The sequence below is a fragment of the Tiliqua scincoides genome, chromosome 5 (assembly GCF_035046505.1).
Source record: "Tiliqua scincoides isolate rTilSci1 chromosome 5, rTilSci1.hap2, whole genome shotgun sequence".
Taxonomy (NCBI): domain Eukaryota; kingdom Metazoa; phylum Chordata; class Lepidosauria; order Squamata; family Scincidae; genus Tiliqua; species Tiliqua scincoides.
In genome coordinates this window covers 89816278-89835449 of record NC_089825.1, presented here as the reverse complement: position 1 = coordinate 89835449, position 19172 = coordinate 89816278, and the positions used below count along the sequence as shown (strand labels likewise).

Genomic DNA, 19172 nt, shown 5'->3' with positions numbered 1-19172 from the left:
ACACACTAGGAAAAAAGGCTGTAAACATTTATCTCTCTATATTTACACAAGCTTGCAGACTGCAGGAGCTCAGCTGTTGAAGGGCAATTAGCAGCTATCTGATTTTTGAATAGCTTCAGAGATTGAGACAATTAGTTATGACCTTTCCATCACCTGTGTTTTTCATTGGAGGTTCTGTGGGACCCACCAGAAATTGGGTCACAGCCCACCAAGTGGGTCCTGACCTACAGCTGATCTAAACGAAACATGAACTTTCATGTATCTAAGAATTCAGAAGTATTATTGAAACAGATCTTAAGATCACAATTCAAGAAAAGAAAGTCATTAACTATACTGGGACGGTTTGAATAGCTGTTCCCTTGGTGTAGGGAGGGAGGCTTGATCTTGCTTCAGGGAACTTCTTTGTAAACTTGAGAATTCCTAAATCTTGGCACCTGGTTTTTCTCAGGTTTATTTGTCTGATCAGTAACTGTATATGGGATCAGGTAGGAATATAGCTAGTATAGCAGGGTGAATACAGGTGAGCATTCACTGTGGTAGCTTACTGAACTGTTCATTTAATCCCTGGTCCTTAATGCCAAGTGGTGAGATCAACTTTGCTGTCTGGCAAAAATTTGAGAAAATAAGGCAGCAGTACCTAAACTTACCCCAGTCTCAGCACCCTGTTGTAGCAATGACATTTCCTGGCTCTCCCAGGCACCACCATTTTGAATTGTGTGAGATCTCACAAGATTCACGATGGTGCCTGGGAAAGCCAATAAGAAGCCCCTGTGAAACGTACAGTTTGAGAATCACTGAAGTAACATTTTGCAAGATTTGAAGAAGGTTCAGTTCCCTGGTGCTTACTCACACACTGCTAATTTCTGCTTAGTAAATGGCCACCTGTATTTTCTCCACTGACAGTTTTTGCCTTCCACTGCAGTGTGTGGCTTGATGACTTCGATAATGTCTTCTGAAGTTATATGAAGCTGGGCTGTCTTCTGTTGCTCTGCCCATTCAGACAGTGGTCACAATGGGCATTGTTTGCATAGTCATTGTTCTGGATATGAGTGGTCCTTTCATTTATGCAGGATGGAGCACCTACATTAATTTCTAATTGTCCAGGTCAGTGGAAATAACATGGTACTGTCCTCGGCTGAGTGAGCCTGTTGGTCCACCTAGGAAAGTATTCCTTATAATTTGTAGCAGCTCTTAAGTATGTTTGTTCTTTCCCAGCCCTACCTGGAGATGCCAGGAATTGAACTTTGGACAAAGCTAGTGCTCTGCCACTGAGCTATGGCCCCATCCCTAATCCCATGGGCCAGCTTTGCTGGAAGAAGCCATTCTTCAAGAAAGGAGATCTGTGTGACTATATTGGTGGGATTTTTGTTGTTGTTTACCATCCTTTGTCTGTCACTGCTACTTCTCTTGTAGAGACACTGACCTTTTGCTTCCTTTCAGGTGAGTGTAGTACAGGACTCTGTCAATATCTCCGGCCAGAACTCCATGAACATGGTGAAGGTACCTGAATGCCGCTTGGCTGATGAGTTGGGAGGCCTCTGGGAAAACTCTCGCTTCACGGACTGCTGCTTGTGTGTGGCAGGCCAGGAGTTCCAGGCTCACAAAGCCATATTAGCAGGTCGGTATTGACATGGGCCTGAGGCTTAGCAAGATGGCGAATGGACAGATCAGTGTCAAGCCAAGTGCCTTGATGAGTCTTTCACAGGTTGCCTCTTTTTTATTTGCTGAAAGTGGTTCTGAATACCTCTTTAAAAGGTGGATGAAACTGCTGACCCTTGGGGAAAGTTGAGGGGGTAGAGTAGTTGTGTTTCAGGAAACATGCACAAAATGCCTAATAACTGAGGTGTAAAGATCCTCTGAAAGCTTTGGCTAAGTCATGTGTATACCATGTTTCTATAAAAGCCTAAAATGTATGAAGGTGGTGCAGTGGGTTAGTGTGTTGAACTAAGTCTGGGGAGATCTGAGTTGAATCTCCATACAGCTGTGAAGCTCAGTGGGTTACTCTGGAGTTACTCTGGTTACTGTTTCTCATCTAACCTAGTGAAACCATATAGCTTTGAACTTCTTGGTCAAAGGGCAAGATTTAAAAGCTCCTTCTAATTACTGAATTCAGCTTTTGTTTTTTGAATTGTTTAAAAATGCAATTTATTTTATTTTATATCTTATGGTTGCAAAGATACAGTTGAAAATGTGGTCACTGCCTGCTGAAATCCCAGAAACTAGATGGGGGGGATAAATAAGATTTTCCAGAGACTAGTGCCGATTTTGGTGTCCTGCAAAGGTTTTCACCCTTCCCATGACTGGCAGAACCAGAAAAAAAAACACGAAAGATGATAATGTTTGTATAATATATGCAGACTGCCTAATCCATCTTTGGCTCGGTGCAGAATTTGGATTGCTTGGGAGCAGAATTTTCATTTTTAGTACAGAGTGAGCACAGCCCTGTTTATCCTACTGCAAACTGGTCTAACTGTCATAGATTGCTGGCAAGGAATCCTAAGAACTGGGAGGAAAGATTGCTGGGGTGCAAACTGACAAGGAAACTGACTGCTCCCTTGTTAAACTGTAGCTTTCTGTTTTTCATGTTTGTGGTATGAATGGGTTGGGAAGGCTGTGACACATTTAAATGAGGACTTTGTAAACAAAGTAAACAAATTAGTTTACTTTGTTTAATTGAACCTGTGTCCTGGGGGGGGGGGGAACTTGTTACATTCCTCTTGAAAACTTCTTATTATGTTTGGTTTGCTCCTTACATGGAAAGGTGTCCTGTATTTACATGTGCAGAATTTGCATGTTTCTGTTTGTCTCTGAAGAGGAGGGTTACCTTTTCATCTTTTAATTACATTTTTGTGGTGTTCTCCCCCCCCCCTTCCCGGTTACAGCTCGTTCTCCAGTTTTCAGCGCTATGTTTGAACATGAGATGGAAGAGAGTAAAAAGGTAAGTGAGCTGTGCCAGTCCACATGTGTTGGTCTACAGGTTGGGAGATACTGAATAGGTGAAATGGAGTGATTCTTGGTTGCCCAAATAATAGCTCACAAAACATCGCAAACATTTTACCTCTGCCCATAAAGGTCTTATCTGAGCAAAGAGTCTTAGGGGATAATGAAAATACATGCTGTTGTGTGTCCAGGCTGGCAAAGCATCTTGTTCTGGGAACCGAAAAGAAGCAAGTCAACTCTGCTAACTTGAATCTTGACCAGAGGAATGGCTGGGGAGAGAAGACAGACTAGGCCTACCAGATGTCACTCCACTTGAGCATTTGACTTTCAGGCTTTGTGTTTCATGCAGACAGAGCATTGTGTGCAAATCTGTTATACAAATCTCCAAGCTCTGGAGTCTACTGGTTGGTGTCTTTAGTCCAAGTTGCAGTTTTTCAGCCATTCGTACTTCAGAGGCTTGTTGTGAGGATAAGAATAAGATAAGAGGTGTATTGTAACCTGCACTGAGCCCTTTGGGATTGGGCAGAAAATAAATTGGAATAAGTTGTTGCGAGGCAGACAAAAGTCAGTTGGGACATTTTGGGAAAACATTATTGAAGACCTACCAAGACACTGCCAGCTAGCCAGCATTTCACAGTTGTACTTTGTATAATGAAGTTTGTATATCAATGAGTATCAGTTCTGTCACCATCCTTGATGCCAGAAAGCCAGGGCTAATGAGGATATTTCAGTGTATCTTCTTCTGTAGCTGAAGGAGCAACTGAGACTGTGTCTTTTGTGTTCTCTGAGCACTTTTTACTAAATGTCTGTCTTACATCTCCAGATAGTTCCACCTTGTCACAAAATAAATCTCTGGGCAGGAGAGGGATACTTGGGGTTTGTTGTGTAAGCATTAGAAGAATAATTATGACTTCTCCCTTGGTGCAGAATCGAGTTGAAATCAACGATGTGGAACCTGAAGTTTTTAAAGAAATGATGTGCTTCATTTATACGGGGAAGGCACCTAATCTTGATAAAATGGCTGATGATTTGCTTGCTGCTGCTGACAAGGTACTTGGGACGGTGTGGCAAACCAGCCATTGACTTATTTCTATTTTTTTCTTCAAAAAAAAAAGAGAATGAAGTACGTCAGAGAGAACCAGTATGAAGACTTTTATTTTGGCATATTTGCATTTTGTGTTGGATAGCTAGGCTTTTGTTTTGAACATATTCACAAATACACAAATGTTTTAAATTGAATGGTTCAACCTGCCTGTGTGTCGAGTTGAGGACTACTTTTTGTTCAGCTTGATGTTTTGTCACCAAGCAGTTTGAAATGAGTGTTCACATTCTATGTCTCAATTCTAGTATTTTCCCAACACCACTCAGTTGTTCAGTAAATGCTTAGAGGATCTTATCATTTGCACAATAAAAGTCTATCTCATCCTCTGGAAGCAGTTTAATAGTAGGTGAATTTTAAAGCTACGAATGCTTTAAATGCTTCTCTCCAGCTCTCCATGCCCAACAGTTGGAAGGGTCTTCAGTTGGTTGGTGTTTGTGGTTTATGTAACTATTTTGTCTAAACTTCCCTGGGTGTCTTTTTAAAACTGAAAGTGAAACCATTTATGGTAGCACATAAAATCTTAATATTTGCCCAGGAGACTTGGGAACAGCTTGTTCTGTCATCCGCCAGACTCTTGGGAAAAATATGTAATTATACTATAAACAAAACATGGCACATATCCTCAACCCTGGAGACCTGTCATTGGACTCTTGGGTGAAGATGTGATTAGAGGGCTGGTCTTTTTCTTTCCAGAGTGTTACTGAGGAGGATGGAAAAGGATGCTGTTGTACCTGGAAGATCGGAATATGTTGCTTTTTGGTTCACCTGTACATATGGGCTGTTGTATGGGATTTGTAGGTTCTCTATGCCCAGATCTCCCAAGTTATGCAGATTAGCCACTTAGATTTTGCATAATTCTGCTTCTGTGATTCAGGCTTGGCCCACACTTCAAATATTTTTTGGCAAAAAAGGGGCGATAGAGGAAGAGTGAAATGTTATTTCCAGTTTTTTTTTTTCTCCACAGCCAGGAGGCCTTGGAGGTTTTGTTTGTCAGAGAGAATATGCTCTGCTTGTGTGGAACACTAATATATTCTGGGCATATGTGCCCTTTCCTCTCCACACTTTTATGCAGTGGGTCTTCAGTGTTGTGCTTCACATACTTACTGTATGGGGGAGGGGGACCTTGCTTGTTAGCTTGGTTTAATTTTTATTATTGCACCAGTGTTGTGAAAAAACTTGGAATGTGTGTCCCAACAAACAGGGTAAGCACCCCAGCAGCATAGGATTTTTTTAAAAAGTGGGGCAGGGTGGGGAAACCAACATTTCAAGTCTTTGTTCTCTCCCAAATGCTGATAAAACCCACTTGGCTTTGAGGAAGTTGACCTCTTTGCAGTTTCCCCTTTCTGTAGACTCTCAGTCCAGTGTCATTGTGTCTTTCTTTTTTGCAGTATGCTCTGGAACGCTTAAAGGTGATGTGCGAGGATGCTCTGTGTAGCAACCTGTCTGTGGAAAATGCAGCAGAGATCCTAATCTTGGCCGACCTACACAGTGCTGACCAACTGAAAACTCAGGCAGTCGACTTCATAAACTAGTAAGTGGGGGGTTCTTTAAGCTCCAGAGTGGGGGAAATCTGTGCCCCAGAGTTGTTCTCCTTCCCAGAGTCCCATTGCATTTCACTGGGTCAGTGAAATGCAGTGCCATTGCATTTTTGGTGGGTCAGCATAAGCTGCTCTCCAAACAGCTCTCCTGCCTCCCCTGTTTTTGTTTCTCAGTGTATCTACACCTTTTTTGTCAAACAGAAGCTCTGGCCTCCCATGTTAGCTTGTGCTTCCACTTTGGTAGAGGTTAAGCTTCTACTACTCTTCTGTTTTGCCATCATGCTGAAGAGACAAGTAGCAACTGTCACCTATAGCTCTGCAGGGATTATGAATGACGTTTTCTCTGGAATGAAGAGACTATTCACCTGTGTTTGCTCAGGACAGTAACCGTCACTTACATGCATTCTTTTTGAGATATAGCAGAGATAAATAAGTAGAGAGCTTAAAAAATAAAGCCAGCAAGAGCAGGATCATGTTGAACAATACTATAATATAAGTTACAAGGAATGTGTCTTCTCTGGGATGGATTGAGTACTTATTAAGACATGGCCAAGGAAGTGGGGAAGTATCAGATGCCCCTGGTGCCTCATTATTAACCTATTTTTGCCCAGCCCACAGGTGTACACATTTGATCTCTGTTGCATATATGCAACGTTGAGCAGAAATGGCTTAAATGAAGAACATCGCAGGAATAGCTTGGGTGCAAGCAGGAACATCGTATCCATGACAGTCTTGATTCTTTTAAGCTAACATGGCATCAACTTGTTTGTATCAATTATTGTTTGCACAGCGCTTACATTTTAAATTATATATTAAAAATGGTCATGGACTGTACTACTGGCATTCCATAACCCTTTGGCCTCACTGGTCACAATTGTGTATTCTATCTACCTGCGCGTGTGTACATATACACCCATTCCTGCCAACTGAGGATAACATTTCATGCATCTGATGACTTGGGCTCTAGTTCACAAAAGGTGATGACACAATAACTGTGTTAGTCTTTAAGCTGCCACACTACCCCTTCTTGTGCTTGGTGCAACAGGCTAGCAGTTTTTCAAAGTTGTTACATAAAGCCTGTAAATTTACAAGAGGGTAGCAAGATTATTTTAAAAATAAAAACACAACCAGGATCCCAAAGGCAGAAATATAAAGTGGCCTTCAAATGTCTTTCCTTAGAGCAGCGCTTCCTAAAATTACCCAACCGGCGATGCCCTTCCCCAGCACTGGGACCAGAAGTAAGTGGCAGTGACACAAAACACATTGGGCAACAATGTTACTGGCCACTTCTGGGTTGCAAGGGCGGAGCCTAAAAATAGCGGTAAGGAGGCCAGGGGCAGGTGGGAGGGCTTTTGCAAATGCACAGTTTTAGTGACCAGCACCTCTACCTGCTGTGCCAAGCCTCTTGCCACTATCTTTAGGTTCATGCTATAGTCTCATTGCCAGGTGCTGGGCCTCCCGCAACACCCCCAGGAGGTACCTTGTGATGCCCCAGGACGTTGTGACACACATATTGGGAACTCTTGCCTTAGTGCGAATGTGTCACTGTTGTTTTTTCACATTTCATGTTGTTTTTTTTCCATATTATTCCAAGTGAGTAATTTGGGATTCTTGATTATTCTTTTTCAGCCATGCTTCTGATGTCATGGAAACTTCAGGCTGGAAGTCAATGGTAGTGTCTCATCCTCATTTGGTGGCAGAGGCATATCGTTCATTAGCCTCTGCACAGTGTCCCTTTCTGGGACCCCCACGCAAGCGACTGAAGCAATCCTAAGACTGGACCCCATTGCACAACCCTGTGTGTGTGTGTTTGTGTTTTTTTTAATGGAAGTAGCGACAGAAGCCGTTACTTCTCCGACCTTGACCACCAGGTAGACAATGCAACCTGTGGAGCTTTTTACTCTGTTGTGGGGGGTGGGGGGAAAGACTGCTTTGGGACGTGCAGACTTTAAAAAAAAACAAAAAACAGCGCCAAGTATACTTGGGGACAAATGGGGGAGGGGAGGACCTTGGGTAAAAGGGGCTGTTCAACCTAATATATCCCTGTTGCTGCATTGTCTGTGTGTTTCCCTTTGACTTGGCTGAGTCAAGAACTTAAGGGGGTTGGCCAGGTGCCAGCCTGAGACAACAGATCCCAACACTGATCTGGAGTGTAAGACAAAAAAGAGAACATATGGCCCCTCTGCACCTGACAGCACAGAACACGAAGTCAGACATGCTTGGAGCGAAGAGGACGCTCCTGTCTGTTTTGGAAATGATGTACTGGGGGTGGGGGATGGGGAATGAAATGGAGAGTCTGCTTGGATGAAGTGAAGTCCGCCAACAGGAGCGTCCATGGGATACGGACTGAGAAAGGAAGAGACCTTCTCACAGTGCTGAAGTTCCTGTGTCCAGCCACAATGTGATTGGTCTTTTAATAGCACTTGTACATGAACTGCAAAAAAGAGAACCTCGCACAAAATGGCAACTTTTAGAAGCAAAGAAGCAAGGACTCTATCTGGAAGATGCAGATCGGACAGAGACAGCCATTACTGGCTTTGAGGAACTGTTGTGATACTCTTGACTTGGAATTTGCTGTCCAAGAACAATGGTTACCTGTTTGGATATCGTGGAAATTTTGTTCTTCTGGTATCTCTTTTCCCTGCTTTAGTTTGGTTCCTCCTTACTCCTGTGATTCCTTTACCCTCTGACCTTTTGTTTTTTAAAAAAGAAATTTTATTGTTCTTGAACATGGTGTCAAAGGTTTCTTGTCTGAGTTGATGAAATGGTTCTTATTGAGTGTTTGTATCCAATTCACTGGTTTGCAGAAGATCTGGTCCTGTGCCATTCTGAGTCACTTTTTCTGTCACAGAGAAGAAGTTCCAAAGTAACTGGTAAAACTTTTCTCTTTTTCTTTTCTTTCGTTCTCTCTCTCTCTGGAAATATAATTACTCTTTTGTACTGTGTGTTCTGTCTTGTCTTCATGGCTTTATGTTTTGTTTTTTTTAAAAGGACCTCTTTCATTTGATCAGATTTGGTTTTGTGTGTCTTGCTTTGTTGAGGTTAATGTGACATGTTTGCAGCCCAGGAATTGCTTAACATTTCAGTGGAACTGCTTCTGAAAGTTGGTCTCTCTGGAGTGATCAAGGGAGGTGTGGACTCCTGCTTGATTCTTTTGCCTTCTCTTTGCATAATCCTCTTGTGAATGGAGCAAGAGGCAAAGGGTCAGAACCTATTTGCTTCAAGCACGGTGAGAAGAAGAAGGCTCATGGTGGTGTGTCTGCCTTAGATAATCTCTGCTTTAGCTCTAAATTTCATAAGAAGAAGAAAGATGCAATTTGGCATAGGAGACACCAGTAGCAGAACCAAACATATGCAAGTTTTGTCTCAATTTCCATGCAGGTGGGTGGAAGATTCACAGGTTTTGATGGTGAGAAGGTGGCTGATGAAATGGTTGTGTCACATCCCCGAAGAAATCCTTATGCCTTTTTACCCTTAGAAAGATATCTTTTTCTGACCTTGCTTAGTACTACACTTGAGAGTTCCAAGCTACCTTTATTAATTGGCAGGGGAGAGGTGATATGTTTTGGGGCTTTTAAGCCTTAATTGTTTTGAGGTCCAGATAAGCAGGAATTTTGTTTGCACAAGACTATGTTTATTTAAGCCCAGATAAGTTTGTAAGAATTCTTTATGTGTATGTACATCACTAATATATGTGAAAACCTATATAAGTGCAAAGTATGATGTGTTTGGGCTGTCTTAACAGGGAAGCTGATGCAAGAGAGATGTCTGATGCTAATGGCAATTTTAAGGTCCTTCTGGATTTTCAGAAAAAGGCTGTGACAGAATGTGACAAGGTGCTTAAGTAGTCCATAGCAAAAATGCTTGTTAAATCCAGGCTACAATTGCCAACTAAAAAAAAATCAATTGTGTTCTCTTGTCCTGCTCTTGGCTATCAAACAGTCAGTTCTTTGCTTAAGTTTTAAGAAAGGATTAGACCAGTTGTTCCCAAACTGTGAGCTGTATGTCCCTAAGGAGCAGCAGAAACCAGCCAGGGAAGCCACTGAATCCTCACTAAAAACCCACTGCCCTGTACTGGATTAGACTGATAATAGTAGCAGGTGTACCTGTTAGCAGCTATTGTGGGCTAAAAGGTACCTTGGTTTACTGGGTGCTGCAGGTACCCAGGAAGTGACTATTTCTTCTCAGATTGATTGTAAGTTTCCAGAGGCACTTGCTCAGCCATCTTCCAAAGAGTGGATCTTTACAGTGACCCAGTACAGAAGTTTTTAGGATGATCTTCTGCCAAAAAGTGACATTTCTTTTTCTGAACCTGTTAAATTTTTTTTTCTCTCTCCTCATTACGCTGCTAGCCTTGTGGAAAACTCAAATAAGCCCAATCTCTAAGTTTTTAAACTGCATCTTAAGGGTATCTTTAATAACAGGAAGGTTTGCTGGTGTCAGTTGCATAGCATCTGTGTCTCTGGGTATGAGCAAGAAAGGCTGGCTTAATTATTCCAAGGAAGAAGCCGTGTTGTTTACTGAAAGGTTTGCTGTTACTTGACAAAGATTTCATCCCCATTGGGTTTGCAGCAGCAGTTATAACTGCTCAGGGAGTCTCTTGCCTCAGCTTCTGCTTGGAGGATGCAGACAGACTTGCAAGAAGTTAAACGGACCTTGACATCACCAGCCCTGCCTCATCTTCAGGGAGGTGCTTGACTGGAAAGCAGGGCTGATTTTGGCAATCTCTTTCCTTGGGGAACCAAAGACACATGGGCAGAAAGGGTAATCTGTTCTGGGATTTGTGTGAACTTCTCTTTCCTTTAAGGGCAGAAGAGACCTAGAATGGGTGTTCTCAGCAGCTTTCAGAGATTCCTCAAGCAAATAGGTAGATTATATTTAGGATTGTAGCTTACTTTACTTATGGACTTGAAGCAGGGATACAGGATCAAAAATTATTAAACCTGGAATGTCGCAGTAACTGTAAAGATATGTACCGGATTACCAGTACAGTATATTTACAGAACCGTATGCATTTGATCCATTCTCTCTAAAATAGGTACTTTTCTGTTTTATTCTAAAAATTGGGGATGCCTTGACATGCATTGAACTCTGTAGTGTTTTTCAACACATCCTAGGTTACAGCTTTTAAGAACATCTGGATTTGGGGGGGGGGGGAGATGAGTTTAATTTTTGATGCCTCCTGTCACAAATGCACAGTTGGCAGACATGGTTTTCTTCCACCCCAAGTTTCAAAGGGTTCAAGGCTGTCCACTCAAGTTTGAACCTGGTTCCCTTGGATAAGTATTGAACTGACTGAAATTCTGAATTTGGGTGCTTTTGTTGTAAATGCAGTTTCTGTGCTGTTATCATGTACAGCTTTTCAGCATACAGAATTCTATACAGTTCTTACCCTTTATTTTCCCCCTCACAACGGCAGCCCTGTGAACCTGACAGAGAGTCACTTACCTGATGTTGGCCTCATGACTGTCTCCCACATTCAGACCTTTTAATATCCAAATCACTTTGTTCTCATTAAACGTTTGGACATGCTGCAAGCTTCTCAAAGACGACTTTTCGCCTTGGATGTCTGGAGCTGACAAATGTTGTGTCTGGAAGGGAATAATCCAACTTTGGACATCATGAATGGCCAAGACCCCCAAGAGCTTTGTGTGACATGCAGTTCATATTTGCACTTGACCCTTCTGACATGGGGTGGAGATGTGCTTTTCTAATGTCGGAAAGATCAAGTGGTGTTCAAAGTGTATTCAAAGCACCCAAGACTTTGCTGGTTCATGTGGTTGATACTTGTCCTCTAGCTCCTTTGAAAGTAAAAATGGGGGGGGGAGGAGATGTATAATTCAGTGGCAGAGCTCCAGCTCTCCATGCCGAAGGTTCCAAGTTTAACTGCTGGCACCACCAGTTAGAGCTAGGAAAGACCTCTGTGTGGAACCTTTTGAGAGCCATTGCCAATCCATGTAGACCTTACTGAGCCTTCTTAGGGGCAGGGAGCAGCGCTCCAGGACTTCTACAGCAGGAGCAGTTGGAAACATCAAGCTCAGCAGGAGGCAAACTGAAATATTTGCCTAGGGGCCTATGCCAAGAGGCAGGACGTGGCTCATGTAATATTAGAGCTACAGCCTTATATTAATTTATCTGGAATGAGATTCTACTGAAAGTAGTGGGACTTCTGAGCAAACCTGCATGGTTAACTATTGAAATCCCTTGTATATTTATCTTGGATTTTTTTTTAGTTCTGTTTTTCAATGTGGTGTTCATTTGTGTTTAACTACTGCAGTCCACACCAAGGGGTTAAGATGACATGAGCTAGATCTTTAAATGAAATCTAATAATTTTTGAAGCAGAAATAAATGGTAGGAGAAGAAAACACTCTTAATAAGGAAATTAAATGGGTTGTTGTTGTAAGCCTTAGTGGGCTTTGCTATGGGGCTGTGACTTTGGGAGGTGTCATGTTGGGGTCCTGCACTTCAGTATTTACCAGTGCTCCACTGGCATAGATGAATGAATATTCTGACTTGGTTTAAGGTCACTTCAGGTGTTCATGTACTTCCTGGATATGTGAGAGAATGACTTGCGCCGAAGTCCATCTCTAACAAATTCACTGATGAGAGAAGAATGGCCAAACCTTTTATTTTAAGGCACCATGTCCATGGAGAGTACAGTATAACATTTGTCCTTGTATTGATATGTGTGTTGTTGGTCCCAAAGGGGAGCTAATATTTAGTAAGGTATAGTGTAAACACATAGATCTGTTTCAAATTAGCCATGAAATGAACCCCATGTTTATCGTCTCCAGTCACAAAAGTCTTGCTCAAGCCAAAGTGTCTTGTATTGCTTCCAGAAGGGGCTTTGTTTGTTTTCAGGCCTCTGGAGGAAGGAAGAACAAGCACAGAAAATGCTTGCATTGCTGGGTGCATTCACAACTTGGGGGACATGACCTTGGAGGCACTCTTGGCAAATTGTAATGATAGAAATGCTACTCAAGGAAAGAAGAAGACTGTAAGGTAAGGCTTGGTGGTACTAGATCAAAACAGAGCAACTTAAATTCTGCCTGTTAAGCTGTGAGAAAGCTAATGCAGACATAAGCACAGCTAGCTAACTGCTTATCTCACCTGAGCCCCATTAAAAAGGCTAGATGTGCATGGAGTGTGCATCTCTACCCAGTTGCCAGTTGTTTTGGGGGAAAAAAATCACATTCAAGAACTGGAGCAAGGCCACTGCAGCCTCTTTCTTTCCTGAAATGGTTGTTCTGAAAAACCTTGAAGCGCAGCAACCTGTTGGTGTTGCCTCTCTGCAAGCTAATGCTTCATTTATCAATTTTTGTGTGTGTGGGTTTCTCTGTTTTTTTTATAAGCAGTAATTGATACAGCTGAAGCCATCTGGCGATGGTAGGATCAGAGCTGTGGCATACTGTTCATAAACCTCCCACCAACCTCCCTTCTTCAACATCCAAACTGCAGCTCTCTGTCTGCGGCTTGCACTCTGCTGGTGCAGCGAGGTCCAAGCCAGCTGAACAGTTGGGAAAGCTGAATTCCACAAGGAGGGGAGGGTCTGTTTATCTAAACAACATTTCAAAGGCAGGCAATGTATGTGTGTTGTTTTTTTAAAAGCCATCTGAACTGGCTGTCTCTGCACTCCAAACAGGAGGCCTTGGCTCTAGGCAACCTTCTCTTTTAGCAATCGTTTTATGGGGTCCTGAATCTGCCTCGCAGAGCCTTTCCACCCACCAGCCTCATCTATGTGTGGGGTGGCAGCTCATCCATCTCCTGTGAATGTTCCTGCACTGTGCATCCCTTGAGGGAATTTCAACATGTGAATATACATTCCAGGGTTCACCATTTTCAGAGGGATGTGTTAGAATCTACTGCTGTTTGTTGCAAATTATGATCTAATTTTTGGCTGTTTGAGCTGGGAGGGGGCCATTAATGCTTGACCATGGGCACTTCAGAAGACTAATGTAAGTGGCATTTGCATTTCAGTTCCAGGAGTGGTTTTGCAACAGCTTGTTTTTTATTCAAATTGAAATCTGAAGTCTTATTTCATTTCCAAATGTGACTTCTGCATTTTTTTCCAGAGGGACAGCTGTGTTCAAGCCTTGCTTTTTTTTGCAACCAACTAATGAATATATTGCAATGTATGCTTTCTGGGCCAGAGCCCACTTCATCAGGAACAAGTGTTTCCTTGTGAACTGTGACCAGAAAAAGCATACACCACAATCTGTTTGTTAGACTTTAATGTGTTCAGGGCAATTCTGGTAGGGGTGCCTGCGTGTGTGAATTTCTATATTATTGCTCTTGTAGTAGCTACCTATGCAAGAATTGAGCATGGCTACTGTTGTGTTCTGTTTATGGAACTTCCTGCTACAGTGTGCATCCCTTACTGGATTAGACAGTATTAAGGGGATTTGACATGTTGGCAGTGAATAAGTCCATAGCTGTCAGTTATGAGTGCAGTGTGGAACCACCAAGTTCAGAGGGGGTATATCCTTGTATACCAGATGCTGGGAAGCAACCATAGGAGAAGGCTACTGGCTCTGTGGCTTGCTTGTGGGATTCCTAAAGACGTCTGACCTGCATCTTCTTTCCAGCAATACTCAAGGGGGACATTTGGTCTTATTAAACAGGGCTGCTTAAGTTCTTGTGCTCCAGAAATCCAGCACTTTGGTTTCTAGACAACATTCTGAAGTTCTTCATTTCAGATCTTTAGAAGTGTGTTTCTAGTCCTGTTGGAGGAAGACTTGAGAATGTGGTGTGGGGAATGTTTGGTATAGAAGGTGTTCATACTGGGTAAAGGGATGCTATCAAGTGTACTGTGTAGCTGTATCCTTTTATGCCCATTCCCTGGCTCCTACTGTTTCCCTATACCCAAATCTTTCTTTCTGTTCCCTCTGTTTCATCAAATATTTCAGACTCTGGGGGAGGTGATCAAGAGAGTTGATCATCTGTGTTGCCTCCCAGCTTCTATTTCTTGGCAAGTTTGTCTCCCTGTGTACTATTTCTACTTTGCTGTGGCTTCTCTATCATCATCTCCCTTTATCTCTGTCTCCCACTCTCATCTACGCCTTCTGCCACTCTGCACCTTTGGTATGGCTTCCTCCTTCTCTATTTCTGCCCAATGTTGTATATGTGCCGCAGGGACCAAACCTGTGGGCCAGGCAAAAATGGGTTAATCAAGCCACTTCTTTCCTTAGGACATTCTGTTTTGGCAGTCAACATAGCTCCTTCCACTTGTACAGTATGCACTTCCTCCCTCACCCCACACAAACACTCCTTCATTGATCCTTTGTCTCTTCTTTAATCTCAGTAAAATAAATGGCAAGCCCATCTGGTAGGTCCCCTGTCTTTCTGTGCTGTGCTACACACTCTTGGCACTAACATTAATGCTCTTGACCAGATACGCCGATCAGGTCAATTTGTACAATTACTGGAGTTGGGTGGAGAGCTTGCGTTTTCCATGTGTATGTTTGTCATACCACGCACAAGAAGCGTGTTGCAGGATCGGATCCATGGACCATCTGGTCTGCTGTTACTGCTCAGTAACTGGAGTTCTTCCTCTGAATATGGAGGTTATGCATAGCCAGTGCAGCTAATGGTCATTGCTAGTCCTCTAGTCAAGACTTTGTTTAATCCCCCTTTTAAAACCATCTAAGCTGGTGACCGGTGGCAGTGAACTCTACAAAGTACACATCGTGTGAAGCACCCCTGTCCATCAATTCCATTAAGTGGCTCTGAGATCTGATGTTATGGGAGAGGAAGGAGTAAAACAAAGATTCACTCTCACACACTTTCTGCACACTGCCCACTGCATAATTTTATCACCCCCACCTAACATACATGCATTCTTGACTTGAAGGCTTTGGCGTCTTCTCGGTGCTGGTGAAATGAGAAAACCTGGTCATGAATCCATTGTCTCCTCTAGGCAAACAATAACTGCACACAGCAAACTTCAAACCCCAGAAGCTTTGCGGAGCGTTTTCCCAATGATCAGTCGAATGGCAAAGCAAACCGTTATTGGCTAAAGAGATCTTTCACTGCTGGCTCCCTTGGGCTTTAAATTATTATTGGCAGATTCTGCTGAGGTATTTTTCTCCTTTATTGTGAGAGTTTACTTTTTTCCCTCCCAGTTCTTTCTCCCTTTATGAAAGACAACAGCTTGTCCATTTACTGACAAAACAACCAGCCATGCAGGGGGAGCTGCTGTCCTTTGAAAACACTTGAGCTTTTGTTCTGTGGTTTAAAGACAAGCTCTCCTTATAATGTCTATACGAATCTGCATATGGGAAGATCTGTTGTCTGTTTTCTGTTTCTCTTTGTGTTTGGAAGAGTGTTTGGAGCCTTTGACAAAGACTCTTTTTCTAAACTAATTACCTTAGCTTAAAAAAAGATTAGATTGGGCCCTGCATGTCTTTCCTACAGGATTATTTTCCCAGACCTGCTGAACTGACTGCTAATGGTTCTTCTTTCAAAGTTGTTGTTTCTTTAGAGTTTAAGCACCAGAAGGTCTTAACCAGTAGCATAGCAAGTGTGGGGAGGTCCACCCCTGGTGACACACCCCAGGTGACATCACCCAAGCCCTTATCCACTGGAGGCCCATGCCGTGTTTAGTGGCGGATGGGCCCTTCTGCCCCCAGGCTCTGAACAGCCACAAATGGCCACCCCGGAAGCACTTCAGCGGTGGTATGATAGCATCATTGCTGAACCACTTCTGGGTGCCCCCTGTCGCTTTGGGTGAGTGTGTTGCACGGTGTAGGGGGTGACACCTGCCTTGGGTGGCGCCCAAACTGGTCTTAACATTAACACTGGTCTTAACATTAATGACATTAACATTAATGGTCTTAATGTTACTGTGGGTAGTGAACACCAGCTTCCAGGCCTTGAAGTGTGGTAAAAACATTGCCACACTTAAGGGCCTAGAAGCCTCAGACCTTGCTTTGCTGCCTTTCCATGCGGAAGGAGAGGCCCCAGGCAGGGCCTCAGAGAAATCTGTGGCCTTCATTCGGTGAGTGGAGCTCTCTCCCTAGTCAATGATGTAAAATGGTGTCCTGGGGAGCTTCATCTGTGGAATGAAAACCAATTTGGTCAAGCTCTTCCCCCATCAGAGGAGTCTGCCTTCCTCTGATAAGTGACCTGAAGTGGGGGAGGGGAGCTGTGGTTGCAGAGGGTTCCACTCACAGCATGAAGGTCACAAAAGTGCAGCAAGCATGCCATTACATCACTCCAGGGTCTTAAGCAGTGAGATTTTCAATGTTTTGCTTCTCACAGCACACTGACCTATATGGTCTTCACCTTTTGTGATGCCACTTCCAGTTTTCAGGAGACTTCAAGGTTCTGCGACTCTGTTTCCAGTAACAATGAATTGTTACTTCCAGTGGAGGAAGAGGGACAATTTGTTACTACAGATAGTTGCCCAAGAAAGAGAACCGCAGAACTCAGAAGAGTTTTTCAGCAGTTTTCAACCGCTGTGCTCCAAACTCCCAGGGCACACCTGCAGACCTTTTGTGGCACACAGATGTGCTGCAGCACACTAGTTGAAAATCGCTGGTCTAAATGCTTTCAGGCAGCACTGCCCGCCAGAGACCTAATCCGGCTCTAAACCAGAGTTTGAACTGGTTTTCTAGTCTATTAAATCTTTGAGAAGCTAACCAAGTTTTTAAAAAATTCAAAAAATCTGGAGACCTTTTCTTTGGTTCTCAATATTGCCATATTGTGACCCTTGGATTTTTATTTCCTATGAGTTTTGCTCATCCTTAATATTGGCTAAGTTGGTTGGCCTTCTGCGTGGATTTCACTGAAGCCTCATGTGGCTGGAAGGGTTGCCATTGTTTGGTTCTACCACTGTCCAAAAGTTAATTTAGCTCCTAGGAGATGAGGAGAGTGGGGAAACCAGTGGTTAACGTTCCTTGTGGTAGATTCAGCTTGTATGTACTACTGACTGAGAAGCAAAATGTGTTGCCTGCAACTTTTGTAATTCAAAGTCGGACTTGAGATCTCCAGTGCAACCCACTTGTCCAGACACTTGCAATTGCTCAGGTGGATGGGTGGAAAAAACCGCAAGACCCTATAATGACTGTGAGCAAAGATGAGAGGTAAAAGCTGCTTCAGTTCCTTCTGGGCTACCAAACACATGGAATCTGTGCAGCTTGTCTCTGTGTGTGTATGTATGAGTCCTCCAAAGAGTTATGCTGATTTTGTTCTCTTTGGTCTTCAGGCTATATGGTGTGCCTGCTGTCGAATCCAATAAGCTTCTCTAGTGCTCTTGCCTGATTTTGAAACCTACATTGCAATTTTGTGAGAGCAGACTTCAGAGGGACCACACTTTAACCAAGCTGCGTGCGTGTAACTCTCCTGCCTTTGTTTTCAAGCATCCTTAAGAAATAGGCATGCTGATGCCCACTTGATAGAGAGAATTTGAAAATACTGATATTAAATGTTAAAATGTATGTGTGAGAGAGATATAGAAAATGATCCCTTCTCATAGGGAATGGTGGTGGAGGAAAAATTATTACCAAGGTGTTGCGGATGGTATTTTTCTTCTTCTCCCAGAGCATTTAATTTCTAAAATTAGACATGCTGGGTTCAAAAATTCATCAAAGCTTTCCTTATTACAGGTGGGGGGGGGATGATGATGGTGACAGCTGTGACTAAGTGGTAAGGAAAATGTACTTTGCACATGCTCAGAGGATCAATGTTCTTACGTTTGCACATTCAATGGGAGAGTCCAGCAAGCCCTACCAAGTTGATGTTCCATGCCACTGTTGTAGTAAGGGAGAAGAGAGAAAAGGATTAACTTACCTGCTTTGTCTGCTTGTGTCTTTCTCCTGGATTTAGTGCATCCTGGATCTTGGCAACCTACAGCCTATGCATCAGATCCAGTCTGCCACCCAAAATTGTCTGGCACTTGGCAAATTGAGCAGGAGGCTTTTCGACTTGCGACGGAGTGCAATGTAAGTGCCATGCTGGGCAGCGAGTGTTGGCAGTGGCTGGGGAGAGGCAATGGCTTTGTGGGTTTTTTGGCACAGTGGTGTTGTGCTCAGGCAGAAAAGACGGGTACTTTGGCAAGCTGGGCTGCTATGTGGTGCTCAACCTCGATGCACTAACCATCACTGTTCCTCTAAAGTGAAGCTGAGCTCCACGCAAAGCTCGGCAAGAAGTTCAACAGTGATGTCAATGCCAAATATCTAGAAGTAGTGTCTTGATGCAGTGGCCCTCCATCAACTCACAGGCATGATCTCTGGCCCCAATGGCAAGCAAAGTTGCCAACCCTGATCTAGAGTGTTGGTTTAAGTAGCCCATTGCGACAATCCCAACTCTACTCTTCTACAAATGGGACTACCTTGAAACTTTGTGTCAGAATTTCAGGATAGCTCCTCAATAAGATAACTGCTTTTGTTCATTAAAAAAAAATTTTTTCTTGCCCTGATGCAAAATTTTAAGTGCTCTCAAACTGGAATGTGTACATTTCTTCCTTGAAACTGGGCTGAACTATGAGACATCCAATCCTCTCTCTGAGGGCAAAGGACCTAACCACATTGTTGGCATCCTTCAGTCTTGGAAGACCATGGTGTCACGCTCTGAATGGTGTTTCTGGAACAG

General features: G+C 43.2%; 1 protein-coding gene across 8 annotated transcripts in view; it reads left to right on the top strand.

Annotated features, from left to right (window-relative positions):
- The window catches only part of SPOP (speckle type BTB/POZ protein), a 59820-nt gene extending 41712 nt beyond the window's left edge, over positions 1–18108 (top strand). For 7 of the 8 annotated variants that reach the window (XM_066629762.1, XM_066629757.1, XM_066629758.1 and 4 more), the window contains 5 exons: positions 1441–1618; positions 2883–2938; positions 3868–3990; positions 5431–5573; positions 7210–8309. In XM_066629762.1, the coding sequence (XP_066485859.1) occupies positions 1441–1618; positions 2883–2938; positions 3868–3990; positions 5431–5573; positions 7210–7354 (645 nt within the window). In that variant the 3' untranslated portion in view covers positions 7355–8309. Of the gene's footprint in view, positions 1–1440; positions 1619–2882; positions 2939–3867; positions 3991–5430; positions 5574–7209; positions 8310–17787 lie in introns of those variants that run through there. The other variant, XR_010794564.1, reaches the window with a different exon arrangement.
- Positions 18109–19172: the final 1064 nt, after the last annotated feature.